Source organism: Corticium candelabrum, chromosome 6 (assembly GCF_963422355.1).
Source record: "Corticium candelabrum chromosome 6, ooCorCand1.1, whole genome shotgun sequence".
In the NCBI taxonomy this organism is placed as follows: domain Eukaryota; kingdom Metazoa; phylum Porifera; class Homoscleromorpha; order Homosclerophorida; family Plakinidae; genus Corticium; species Corticium candelabrum.
This window is the reverse complement of record NC_085090.1, coordinates 6992618-7005932: the sequence shown is the minus strand read 5'-3', so window position 1 is coordinate 7005932 and position 13315 is coordinate 6992618. Positions and strand designations below refer to the sequence as shown.

At 40.5% G+C, this 13315-nt stretch overlaps 3 protein-coding genes across 3 annotated transcripts in view; 2 read left to right on the top strand and 1 right to left on the bottom strand.

Moving 5' to 3' along the window:
- Positions 1–1526: 1526 nt before the first annotated feature.
- On the top strand, positions 1527–3128 carry LOC134180890 (uncharacterized). Its single transcript, XM_062648075.1, has 4 exons — positions 1527–1610; positions 1766–1812; positions 2083–2197; positions 2649–3128. The coding sequence occupies exons 1-4, from the start codon at positions 1527–1529 to the stop codon at positions 3126–3128; spliced, it is 726 nt and encodes a 241-aa protein (XP_062504059.1).
- Positions 3129–6165: 3037 nt separating this feature from the next.
- Positions 6166–7770, top strand: LOC134180889 (short-chain collagen C4-like). The gene is made up of 7 exons (XM_062648074.1): positions 6166–6252; positions 6308–6347; positions 6409–6435; positions 6499–6516; positions 6578–6655; positions 6726–6839; positions 7199–7770. The coding sequence occupies exons 1-7, from the start codon at positions 6166–6168 to the stop codon at positions 7768–7770; spliced, it is 936 nt and encodes a 311-aa protein (XP_062504058.1).
- A 3287-nt stretch (positions 7771–11057) lies between these two features.
- LOC134180888 (mitogen-activated protein kinase kinase kinase 13-like) overlaps positions 11058–13315 on the bottom strand; it is a 9566-nt gene continuing 7308 nt past the window's right edge. Inside the window, exons 4-5 of the mRNA XM_062648073.1 lie at positions 11908–13095; positions 11058–11111 (exon numbers count right to left, since the gene is read on the bottom strand). Of these exons, the coding sequence (XP_062504057.1) occupies positions 11058–11111; positions 11908–13095 (1242 nt within the window). The remainder of the gene's footprint in view (positions 11112–11907; positions 13096–13315) is intronic.

Below are 13315 nucleotides of genomic sequence, written 5' to 3'. Positions count from 1 at the left end.
TCTATCACCAGCTTATGATCACTGTTACACGAAAGCCCTCAGAACTTTTGCTAATTTCATTATTACTTATGTTTGCGTACGAAGTGTTTACATATTAAATTAGAGTTAATTCGTGCGCTACAAACAAAAGTTCAAGAATTAGAGTAATACGGTGTACGCAAGTGATACTCACGTGCAGGATAGCGACGGTACGTGTACTAAGAAGTTAGGCACTTAAATCTAGAACTTATCCGGGACCTAAACTAACGGGGCCCAAAAAATCCGCCAAATAAGCAGTCTCGGTATTCCAGACTGCTTTCTGCACGTGATGGGAGGAAAGAATGGGAGAAGAAAAGAAGGCAGTCTGGGGACAGCTTTATTGTGACTTCAGAAGAGGTGCGACTAATCAAGTACAGAAATATCTGCTACAAGCAAACCAACGACGAAAAATGGTCAATTAGCGCCGTAGACAACGGCAAACGTCATTGAGTATCTGTAATTACCTCTAAGCGATTTTCAGACGACTGTAATGACACAGTGGGATGCAGCTAACACAAATTCGTGCGCTACAAACAGAAGTTCAAGAATCAGAGTAATACTGGAATGCAAAAGTAAACGTTTAGTCTCTCGTAACCAGACCTTATCCCTCCGAGACATACCGCCGCGTCATGCTTTCGGAAGTATGACGCGGACGGTAAAGGTCTGGCTATGCAAGACTAGTAAAAGTTGACGTACACAGGAATCCTTCTCTTGCTACGTAAATATCTTTATCACCAAACCGTCATTCGAAAGGCATGCGAGATTTGTGGGCAAACGCTAGATTTCGCCATGGTGTTACAAAGACACTAGCTAGATATGGTAAATGTTTACGCAGACAGACTAATTGTAAAGATGGCATGCAGGTCAGCAAGAAAATGATGTTTCGTGGCTTCACGTTGTTGACATCTTCTCTACAGTAATCAGCCAAGGTCACCTTGACTCCTCCAACGAGCACTTCGTTCACCGTTTATCAGTGAAGCGCCAACTAAACACGACAGCATCAACAGTATAAACTTTTAGGCAATCCGGAAGTAAAAATGGGGGAGGGACAAGTTACACGCCAGACTGGTAACTCAGTACTACTAAGTACCGACACGATCACGTCTAGTCACGTGAGATGTTAGTAATCCTCTACAATCAAGACACAAACTTAGTCTAGTTAATTAAAACTGAGTGTATAAAGCCCTTAAACTGCAATACTTTTTTATAGAAGAAATGCAATGTAACGTCCATTCGTCTGTATCGGAACTAACTTAGACAATAAATAACAAACAAAAGCAGGAATTACGTCGTTGTGATGGCACCGATATCTGCATAGGACCCAAAGTACCGTGTGTCGTATTGTAGTAAACAGCGGGTAACACGTATTCCCGTGTATCGTACGACTGTCTAGAGTGAATATAAAGAGATATTGCAGCATACAAATTCGGTTCAGTGATTCGCAGAGCAGACGGCCGCTTATTCGGTTCAATTAAGAGTCAAGTAAAAGAGATTTCTTGGAGAATACGATGGTAGTTTTGACTTGCAAGGTCATGTTTATTATGACAAGTGCCGCTCTTGTGACGGTAAACAGCAGTAGTACACCAACACAGGTAAACAATTGGTTTCATGCGATTTTAATTTACTTTACGTCACTTGTTCAACAGAAAATGAGAAATGAAAACGTTGATGTTCGCTACGTTTCCGGTTTGTTTAGTTTCCTCACAAATATATTTTATTTATGTTTATTTTATTTTTGTTCTAACAGGTCCACGTGGCCCTCCTGGAAGAGACGGGAAGACACATAAAACTAATGTAACTTTAAATTATCAATAATATTTATTGTTTCATTTCAAGGACTTAATGGAAGAGACGGTGAGAAAGTGATATTAAAGGAAATAATAGAAAACAGCATTTTAGTTATACTGACGTGTAGGGATTCAAGGAATTCCAAGAATTCCAGGCTTACCCGGAAGAGTAGGAGTGAAAGGATTACGAGGCGCCACTGAAACAGGTAATGGCTGACAGTTCAAAGCAAAAAGTACAACAATAACATTTTAAAAATATATGTATTTAACTTTAAAGCAGTCCAGGAGCTCCTGGCATTTCAGGAAATTCTGGCGTTCCCGGAAAAAAATGGATCCTGAAGGACGAAAATGAGCTGATGGAAGAAAGGGAGAGAAAGGAGAAGCAGGAAGACGTAAGTAGTTGTCATTTCTTGTGTTCTTCATCTCTGTTGAATTTAGCAAGATGTTTAGCGTAGTTTAATATTATCAGTTATACAGTCGATTGGTAAATGCAAGTGAAAATTACAACTAATTAACTAAAAGGATTAATGTATTTAGAGTAACTAACATTGTAATGACTATGAGGAAATTACAAATGCATGTAGGTAGATAGTTTGTTACATTTTGTGTTGGAGCAAATGTTTTAGCTAAGCAAAATATCATAAATAACAATAAGTCGTGTACTCTTAAAATGTGACCTCTCTATTCGCATTTTGTATAAATTTCTGCTCTTCTGCATACTAATATGTGTGAAACTTTGATTTATGTCTCAGTTGCTAGTCTAAGGCCTGAATTTAATGGTAACACGTTTATTCAATGGGAAGAAAACATTGCTCCGTTCGTGGCGTTCAGACTCTTTACTAGGGCATCGCTGCTGGATCATATTACAATAATTACGAAGGCGGAGCTAACACTCAGTGTCTTCCACTTGATCCTGTATGGGGATATTACAAAGACGATCTCCTAGGAGCAAGTTATATTTATGGATTAGAATATCAACTTGGTCAAGGCATTCAACCATTCATCAATAAAGGATTGCATGATTACGATGTTCTTTGTGCTGTGTGTTACGATGCCACTAAGAACACTCAATTCATGTTACCAGCAAAGAACATCTGTCCTACTGGAAGGAGTAGAGCATATTATAGATATCTGATGACCGGACACTATGGTCATCGTGGAAGCAACATATACGTGTGTTTCGACCACAACGCAGAACCTACCGGCAGTAGCAGCGAACAGAACGGCAATTTGTTCTATCTTGTAGAGGCCGTGTGTGGATCTCTTCCTTGTCCTCCATACGTGAACGGTCGAGAACTGACATGCGCAGTCTGTACGAAGTGACGTGTGTTAAAGTTACAACTGACTTTAGGACATGTAAGGTTTCGCAGTAAAATTAAAATTTGGGAGGGTAGCATTTTGTACTTAGTAATGTTTACCAATCAACAAAACGATTGACATGATTTGCTTTCCAAACTCCAGAAAGCAAAATACACAATTATACTTTTTCTCACTCTAATCGCCTTTGTATACGTAGTAACATCAAGTTCGTAGTCATCTTGTCGAAATAGTTAAATTGGTTCGCTATATCAAAACCGTTAATTAACGGCTTTAGTTTGTCGTACATTCGCAAGTACAAATTCGCTACCAAAACGACTCTTCAATTAGACGCAAGCCTTTCAGCAAAGTTGAAACACGAATCAGCGTGCTTGATTCCACTCGTTTTGAAACTCTCGAGAAGAAACAGACGCCATGTGTAGCCATGCAGCTCAAATTCCGAGAAATTCCGCGAACCTCAGACACTGTATAACATATAATTTGACTACATGTGTGTGTGTGTGTGTGTGTGTGTGTGCATGTGTGTGTGTGTGTGTGTGTGTGTGTGTGTGTGTGTGTGTGTGTGTGTGTGTGTGTGTGTGTGCATGTGTGTGTGTGTGTGTGTGTGTGTGTGTGTGTGTGTGTGTGTGTGTGTGTGTGTGTGTGTGTGTGTGTGTGTGTGTGTGTGTGGTGTGTATGCGCGCGTTCATGTGTGCGTCTGTCTAATCTTATTTATACTCCAAAACTATCTCTATTCGTTGTACTATTGAGTGATATAATCGGACCGTCGATATCATATCGTTTTCTTCATAAAAAACGCCAGCCTGCCTAGCAGTACAAGAGCAACCTGCATATTTTATTGTGGCAGGGCGGTGAGAAAGATAATAGCCTACGAGACATAATCTCAGTCACGCGATTTTGAGAAAGACGGGTTCCTGAGTAGGTTGTATTGTGTGATTATTAGTCGTTGTGCTAGAGTAATATTGTCACGAATGCGTCTGTCTAACTAGATCCATTTAGTAATTCAAACATGATATCTATGCAATGTGATGACTTTAAATTTTCACATTTTGTAGGCAGTTAACCAAAGAGTATTTCTACCTGTTTCTACATTCTTGACTGGCAAATATCGTGATTCTTAATCTTGGATAGAATGATTGATAATTTTATGAAGTAGAATTGCACACAAACTGCTTCTTACATGCTGAGAACTTATGAAAATGGTGACTTGTTGACAAGGAGAAACAAGCTTTCTCATGACACAGTTCTCAGTCTCATAAGACAGTTATGAAGTTGTGAGAGAGAATGATAATTAGTCCAGTGAAGATATATCTAACGAACCTTCTGTGTAAAACCAAGCAGTGCATGTCGTTGATAATAACTGATGTAGTTAAAATCTTACAATCAACAAGATCGTTGTATGTACACAAATATGCAGAGTCCTGGCATACTAAAATGGCATTGATATTCAATTTGTGCCGGAATGGATTCAATGTATCACTCCATGATGATCAATCTACCACTCACAAAATTTGCTAATTATCACTTAATCAGATGTACTAACTATTTTATCTTAATTATTATTCAAAAACATAGTTTAGACAGAACAACTGGCGTTTGCTTAGCTAAACAGTGTAATGACTAGAATCTGCTCTAGTTCCACAAATTTACTGCAAAACATTTTCAATCGGCATTAGTCAACTGTGACCGTATGTATAATGCGCAGTAAAAGTAAGACGACTTATCAGAAAGCTGTAGAACCCAAGAAGTGCGCTCATACTGTGACTAAGATTTTGTCCTGTAGGTCGACCACCTTCCTCATCGCTCTGCAACAGAAAACTGAAAAGGCAAAACCGGCTACTTAGTCGCATAAACATTCACAAGGAACCTTTCAATAGACATGACTAGCGTCTTAAGTCTTGTAGAAACGCGATGAAAGCGACTGACCGAGATATGATTCCTAATGTCTGGATACTGTACTTGTCTCTCAGATTTGCTGTCGTGCAGTAGCAACAGTACGATGAGCAATATTTAAGTTAATCACCTCGTCGGTATAGTAGCCAGTGTTGGGGACTATAACAATAGCCAAAAAGAACCCCTCAGACCTGAGTCTGAAGAGAGGAAATCATTCGAGATCACGTGATCACGACCGATCGAGATTATGTCCCGTCAGTCATCCGTCTTCTTCGTTGTCTGCGAGAGTAGACGTTGACACAAACAAACAACAACTTGGCGAAAGGAAGCCATCTAATGACAGAAATGCTCAAACGGAGTTGTAGCAACGAGATGGCAAGCACTGACCGTGATATGATACTCTGTGCTGAGAATAGGTGAGATCAGTTTTCAGGATCTACAGCATCAATGTTACGACGGATGCTGCTCTAACTAGTTGCTATCCAGTAGAACTATGACGCTAGCGTTGCAGCTGGGTCTGGTTACAGCTACTTGGCAGAGAACGAGTGACCGAGACTAGTTCCGGGACTCTATTTCTATTGTAAACGAGTACTTCCGTTTACCGTTTATTGGTGATGCGGCAACTAAACACGACTAGACACGACAACATCAAAGGAATTGCGTACAAAACTGCTCCAACGGAGTGGGAAAGTAAATAGTAGGAGGGGCTGAAAAAGCGCAGCACGAACACGGCTATCTGTGGTGATGTGAAACGCGAGTAATCGTTCTGACAATCGATACACAAACTTATCGTAAATCTAGTATATAAAAGACAGCAGCGACAAATTTTATAGAAGAATGCCAACGTAACGTCCATCCGTGCATCTGTACTGTAACTACAGCTCAGACGAACGATAACAAACAAAAGCAGGAATTACGTCATTGCGATGACATTGATAGCGATATATTGATATGCGCGGGACTCGAAGTGCCTTTTGTCGTATTGTAGTAAATAGCGGGTCAGACGTATTCCCGTGTATCGTACGACTGTCTAGAGTAGATATAAAGAGCAATTGCAGCACACAAATTCAGTTCAGTGCATCGCAGAGCAGACGACCGCCTATTCGGTTTAAGAAAGAGTCAAGTGCAAGAGATTTCTTGAAGAATTACGATGGCAGTTTTGACATGCAATGTGGTCATGTTCATTATGACAAGTGCCGCTCTTGTGGCGGTAAACAGCAGTAGTACACCAACACAGGTAAACAATTGGTTTTATGCGATTTTTATTTTACTTCATGTCACTTGTTTAACAGAAAACGAGAAATGAAAACGCTGATGTTTGCTACATTTCCGGTTTGTTTAGTTTTCTCACAAATATATTAAATTCATGTTTATCTCATGTTTGTTTTAACAGGTCCACGTGGTCCTCCTGGAAGAGACGGTAAGACACATATAGCTGATGTAACATTAATTTATGAATAATATTTATTGTTTACATTTCTAGGACTTAATGGAAGAGACGGTGAGAAAGAGATACTAAAGGAAATAATACAAAACAGTATTTTAGTTACACTGACGTTTAGGGATTCAAGGAATTCCTGGAATTCCAGGCTTACCCGGAAGAGTAGGAGTCAAAGGATCACGAGGCACCACTGGAACAGGTAATGGCTGACAGTTCAAAGCAAGATGTAAAGCGATAATATTCTACAAATATATGTATTTACAATTAAGGCAGTCCAGGAGCTCCTGGCATTTCAGGAAATTCTGGCGTTCCCGGAAAAATGGGTCCTGAAGGACGAAAAGGAGCTGATGGAGGAAAGGGAGAGAAAGGGGAAGCAGGAAGACGTATGTAGATGTCATTTATTGTCTGTTTTATTCTGTTGAATTTCTCGCGATTTTTAGCATAGTTTACTGTTATCAGCTATACAGTCGAATAGCGCATGCAAGTAAAAATGACAACTAATTAACTAAAAGGATTAATGTATTTTTAGAGTAAATAACATTGCAATGACTATGAGAAAATTACAAAAGCATGTAGGTAGATAGTTTGTTACATTTTGTGTTGGGCAAGTGTTTTTAGCTAAGCAAATATCATACATAACAATAAGTCGTACTCTTTAAAAGTTGACCTTTCTACTCGCAGTTTTTATAAATTTCTGCTCCTCTGCCTACTAATATGTGGAAAACTTTGATTTATTTTTCAGCGGCCAATCTAAGGCCTGAATTCACTGGTACCACGTATATTCAATGGGGAAGAAAACGTTGCTCTACTCGTGGTGTTCAGACTCTTTACTCGGGCATCGCTGCTGGATCAGAACACAGTCATTACGGAGGTGGAGTTAACACTCAGTGTCTTCCACTTGATCCTGTATGGGGATATTACAAAGACGGTCTCCAAGGAGCAAGTTATATTTATGGATCAGAATATGAACTTGCTCAAGGGATTCAACCATTCATCAATAAAGGATTGCATGATTACGAGGTTCCTTGTGCTGTGTGTTACGATGCCAACAAGAACACTCAATTCATGTTAGCAGCAAAGAACATCTGTCCCACTGGATGGAGTAGAGCATATTATGGATATCTCATGGCAGAACACTATGGTCATCGTGGAAGAAACATGTACGTGTGTTTCGACCACAACGCAGAGTCTACCGGCAGTAAAAGCAGCCATAACGGCAATTTGTTCTATCCTGTAGAGGCCGTGTGTGGATCTCTTCCTTGTCCTCCATACGTGAACGGTCGCGAACTGACATGTGCAGTCTGTACGAAGTGATGTGTGTTAAAGTTACAACTGACTTTAGAACATTTATGGTTTCGCAGTAAAACTTGAAATTAGAGATGGTAGCATTTTGTACTTAGTAATGTTTACAAATCAACAAAACGATTGACATGGTTTGCTTTCCAAACTCCAGAATGCAAAAATATACAAATATACTATTTCTCACTCTAATCGCCACTGTAGAAGTATCAGGTTAGTAGTCATCTTGCAAAAATAGTAAAATTGGCTCTCTACATCACATCCGTTAATTAACGGTTTTAGTTTGTCGTACCTTCGCAAATACAAATTCGCTACCACAGCGACACTTCAGTCTAGAACCCAAGTCTTTCAGCAATGTTGAAACACGAATCAGTCTGCTTCATTCCACTTGTTGTGAAACGCTCGAGAAGAAACAGACGCCACGTGTAGCCATTCAGCTCAAATTCGAAGAATTTGCGCGAACCTCAGACACTTTATAACATGCAATTTGACTAATCGTATACTTGCGAGCGCGTGCGTTCGTGCGTGTGTGTGTGCTTGTGTGTGTGTGTGTGTGTGTGTGTGTGTGTGTGTGTGTGTGTGTGTGTGTGTGTGTGTGTGTGTGTGTGTGTGTGTGTATGTGTGTGTGTGTGTGTGTGTGTGTGTGCATGTGTGTGCTTGTGTGTGTGTGTGTGTATGTGTGTGTGTGTGTGTGTGTGTGTGTGTGCGTGCGTGTGTGTGCGTGCGTGTGTGTGTGTGCGTGTGCGTGCGTGTGTGTGTGTGTGTGTTTGTGTGTGTGTGTGTGTGCACGCGCATGTGCGTGTGTGCATTTGTCTAATCTTCATATATTCTCCACCGTTATCTCTATTTGTTGTATTATTGAGCGACAATCGGGCCGCCGATACTATATCGTTTTCGTCATAAAACATGGCCAGCCTGCCTACCAATACAACAGCAAACTGTAGGTTTAGCAAACAAGGATTCCGTTGCCTTGGTGATGGTGCCAATTGTGGTACCAGGCTTTAAAATTGTAGCACTTGGCATTCATGACTAACTTACTAGAAATATATTAATTGCTGCAACTACTGAAACTGGTCTACCTGCATGCCCGGATCCAGGAATTTTTGAAAAAGGAGGTTGACCTGGTAGCAATTATTTATAGCATTACTAATTTTCTCTTTTCTATTGAAATCATATGAAATTATTGAATCACGCCTATTGGAAAAGAGGAGATTGAAACCCCCTGAACCCCCATCTGGGTCAGGGCCTGACTTGCATGATAGTAGTCTGTATAGGCAGAGGCCGCAGATAAAATGCAACAATGAGTAGAGCAGTTTGCAAATATTGATCTAACGGCTCCATATATACCAATCTTCTACTTTTGGACTTGGTCAATTTGTGATATCAATATTAATATTAGGCCACAATTTTGGCTGTTACAACCTCCTTGCCGCTTTAATCGCAATATTTTTGGATGAAGAGGGAAACTCGATCACAGCGAAATATATAGTGGCTGCATTTATAGACATACCATGAGCATGAAACTACAGATGATTAGAAGTCAAAGAAAAAAGATATTAATGAATATCTACTGGAGACCACTTTTAGTATTAATTTGATAATGGAGTGTAGCCGAATCAAGGATATATGATTGCAATGTTGACATTGAGTCTACAATAACTATTTCAATAGAAGCAGTAAAATGAGTGTACATACATGCATACATTGATTAGAACGTCGTCCTCAAAATTGGTGGAAATACCATCGTATGTAATAATAAATACACAACACCACCATCCCGCTGTCACCAACCTCCCGTCTAGATCCAACGGCATCCACTGTTATTACGTACACATCGATCGAATGCCATACTACACCTGAGCAATCGTAACCGTATTACAAGTTTCTGTCGGTAAATTTGGACAGGCATGTATTACTGCTCTTAGTGCGGCCTTTGATTCGCTGTAGTCAATGGAAATGTTACAACGATAATTTTGACATAAACGAAGTGCTGTCCTTTTGCGCATCTCTCGAGCAGTAACTTGCACCGTTTATTCAAAAGTAGCCCCAGTTTTGAACATCGTCTGCTGAACGTTGTTTCCTCTGCACAAATCGACTTCAAATAGCTTGAACGGCAGCTAACGTGATGTATAAATTACTATGAATTGCGTTTAAACTTTTTTACAATTTCTAAAGCCTTTTTGGGTGCATGTGGTATGCACATATTATTAAGTCGATTGTGCGTCACAGTTGCACTCACTGCATACATCAAATTGTGCACTAAGTATTGCAAATTGATTTCCAGTGTACAATTGAATAATATGGAATTAATAATAGAGTACATGCATGTAATTAGAAAAGTGCAAAGTGTTCATGCAGGCAATTTATTTCTATCTCAAAACTATTAATCTTCAACAAAATATTTATTAACAGATAAACACTACAATTTAGATGAGCATAGTGTGTGTGTGTGTGTGTGTGTGTGTGTGTGTGTGTGTGTGTGTGTGTGTGTGTGTGTGTGTGTGTGTGTGTGTGTGTGTGTGTGTGAAGCAAGGAAAACCGCATTAGAATTTGCTTTACACCGCATCTCTGATAGAAAAATGTATGTACATGCATGCATGTATACATTGATTGAAACGTCGTCCTTGAAATAGGTTACATACCATCGTATATGTAATACTAAATACACAACACCACTATCCCACTGTCACTAACATCCTGTATAGATCCAACGGCATCCACTGTTATCACTTAGACCTCGATCGAGCGACATACTACATCTAAGCAATCGTAACCGTATTAAAAATTTCTTTCGGTAATTTTGTGAGGTATGTGCACTTAGGGTCCCCATAGCTACGCCGCTGCAGGGACAATAACAGTAAGAAACCCTCATGCAAATATATACGACATATAGTGACCACGTAACAAATGTAAATTAGACAAAATTAAGAAATTCTATAAATTACTTTACCTTTCAAGTTTGTTGCCCACCAGATATTTGCTTCCGTATTCTTGCTGCCTATAGGTAGTATACCTTCTAGATACTGCTTGACATCATCGAATGTAGCACGTACGTTCCGGAAGCCTCCTGTTGCTGTCTTACTTACAACGGCTCCTCCCTTGAGAGGCTCAAAATCGACTTCTTTGCCGTGCACCAGAGAGAATTACCAACTACGTAACTACATTGATAACACGTGAAAGCACAATGAGCTGTTATCATGTGATTTAACCTTGTTGCTAGCACGTGGCCCATTTGTTAATCACTCAAAACTACAAACGGTTCGTGATTTTTGACAAAGGCGTCCGATCACTTCTCACGCCCACTATCCTAACGTGAAAACATGTGTACAAAATGTCTTGAAACCAGCAATAGATGTCTACAAAAATATCACTGTAAACTGAATCTGTACATCCACTAGGCCTTAATTTGAGATCTAGATTTCTAATTCATTTTGGTATTTGGTTTACTGATTTTGACACACACACACACACACACACACACACACACACACACACACACACACACACACACACACACACACACACACACACACACACAGTAGCGTAGGAATGTCATCAAGGTGGGAAGGCCAATCCTCAAATTATGCGCGGAAACTGTAGCCTCGTGTACCCAGGACATCTGCGCGCAATTGTAGTTTTGTATTTATGAGGTCGTTGTATGTTTGTTGTTGTATGCAAGTGTCCTGTACGTCAGTCCGTATCTGTTGTTACATTGCCCCAAGAGAGAATTATACCATTATGTTAGAGTGAAACAAATATATAAAGAGTTGTCACTAGACTAGCCCAAACTCATAGCACAGTGCTAGGCGTACATATAAGAACAAGAGGCAATTACGGGAGGACGTTTCCACACCGTGCAAGACTGCCACGCCCACATCTTTCGTTTTGCACATGCGCTGCTAGACAATGTACGTACCTTAGTGCTACGAACTTTCCTACTTCACTGACTCAAACCTTAGTTGCTTGAACAACTACATTCAGAGTCAATTCACACTGACTGGGTTAAGAATTACAAGTTAACTGCTGTTTCATCATCCTAACCATGTTAGAGACTATATCCAATTACAACGAATTCAGTGAACAGACAACATCACTTGCATCTGGTCGATCATTTGGATTTCTCCTCATGCAGTAACCAAACAATTTTCTTACCCCAGTGGCAGTTGATGGAGACAATCGCATCTCACCAATCTGAGGAATCTTGCCAGTCACCACTTCCCACAGAATAACATCAATACTCCAGATTTGAACCCTTTCGCCAGCCCTTTCTCGATATATCACTTTCGGTGCAGACCAGATGGGCGTGAATCCGGGCTGTGGAGTCATGAGTGTCTGCATCTTAGTCCGAGCGAGTCCTATGTCTCCGAATTTTACTACACCATCTAGCAAAAAGATATTGGGACTCTTTAAATCACGATGAAACACATCAGGAGAATGGGAACGCAGATATTTAATCCCAGATGCTATAGCTCGCATGACCTTACGACCGTGTCGACCAGTCCACATGTACGAAGCAAAGTCTGTACCGCGAAGGACCGAAAACAAGTCACAATCCATTAGTTCAGTTATCGTATAGAAGCAGTCGAGTTGAGTGCATGCGACGTAAAACTGAACGATGTGTCTCTGCCTGAGCTTACTGATGAGATCGATCTCTGCACAAAAAAGTTGTTTCTGTGCGATCGCGCTTCCTGCTATATAAATTATTTTTAATGCCACCTCGTCGACTCCATCTTTGAGAGCTTTGAAAACCTTACTGAATCCTCCCTGACCAATCTTCCACTCACTACCGTCTAATCGACGGCAGATGCTGACTGCATACGGCTCCAACTCCCAATCTGGTTCCGACGATCTTCCTCTCTTCTCACTCCGTACACCACCGACCTCCTCTAAATCATACAGTTTTGCAACACTTCCATATCTCTTGACACTAGATTCAGAGCCAGCTCGTGCTGTATGCATTTGCGGATGAAGAGGCCTCCGAGGAGTAGCCATCACTCTTTTAACTTCTATTTTCTTCTTCTTCTTCTTTCCTTTCACTCTTAAATTATCTTGTAAACGGGGATTTTCCGACCCCACAAATTCCATTTCACATTCCTGCTCCAATAATTCGTTAGCTCCGTCATCCATGCTCTCTATCACGTTACCAGTCGACTCCTCCCCGAATATCGCCTTCTTGCTCGCCTCCCTCAGTTTCCTCAGTCCCGACCAAATGAGCGACGACAGAGTCTCTTCTTCCAATTCAGTGCGTTCCTCTTCACTTTCAATTTCGTCCTCGACTAAAGATTTATCTCTCACGACTTTTCGATTTCTCCTCGAACTCTCTTTACTTAAGTTTGTTGCCTACAAGATATTAGCTTTCGTATTCTTCCTGCCTTCATGTATACTCCTTTTAGTACTGCTTGACATCTTTGCATGTAGCACGTTCGTTCCGAAAACCTCTTCTAGTTGTTTTATTCCTCCCTTGAGATTCACAAAAACGACTTCTTTGTCATGCAGCAACATGATCGGGTAGAACAGAGAGACGACAAACAAACTGGACCTACTGGCTAACACGTGAAAA

Coding starts and splice junctions, on each gene's coding strand:
- LOC134180890 (XM_062648075.1), top strand. CDS start 1,527: ATGGTAGTTTTGACTTGCAAGGTCATGTTTATTATGACAAGTGCCGCT. Junction 1,813..2,082: donor GGAAGACACATAAAACTAAT/GTAACTTTAAAT, acceptor TTAACTTTAAAG/CAGTCCAGGAGCTCCTGGCA. Junction 2,198..2,648: donor GAAAGGAGAAGCAGGAAGAC/GTAAGTAGTTGT, acceptor ACTCTTTACTAG/GGCATCGCTGCTGGATCATA.
- LOC134180889 (XM_062648074.1), top strand. CDS start 6,166: ATGGCAGTTTTGACATGCAATGTGGTCATGTTCATTATGACAAGTGCC. Junction 6,253..6,307: donor GCAGTAGTACACCAACACAG/GTAAACAATTGG, acceptor CTTGTTTAACAG/AAAACGAGAAATGAAAACGC. Junction 6,656..6,725: donor ACGAGGCACCACTGGAACAG/GTAATGGCTGAC, acceptor TTTACAATTAAG/GCAGTCCAGGAGCTCCTGGC.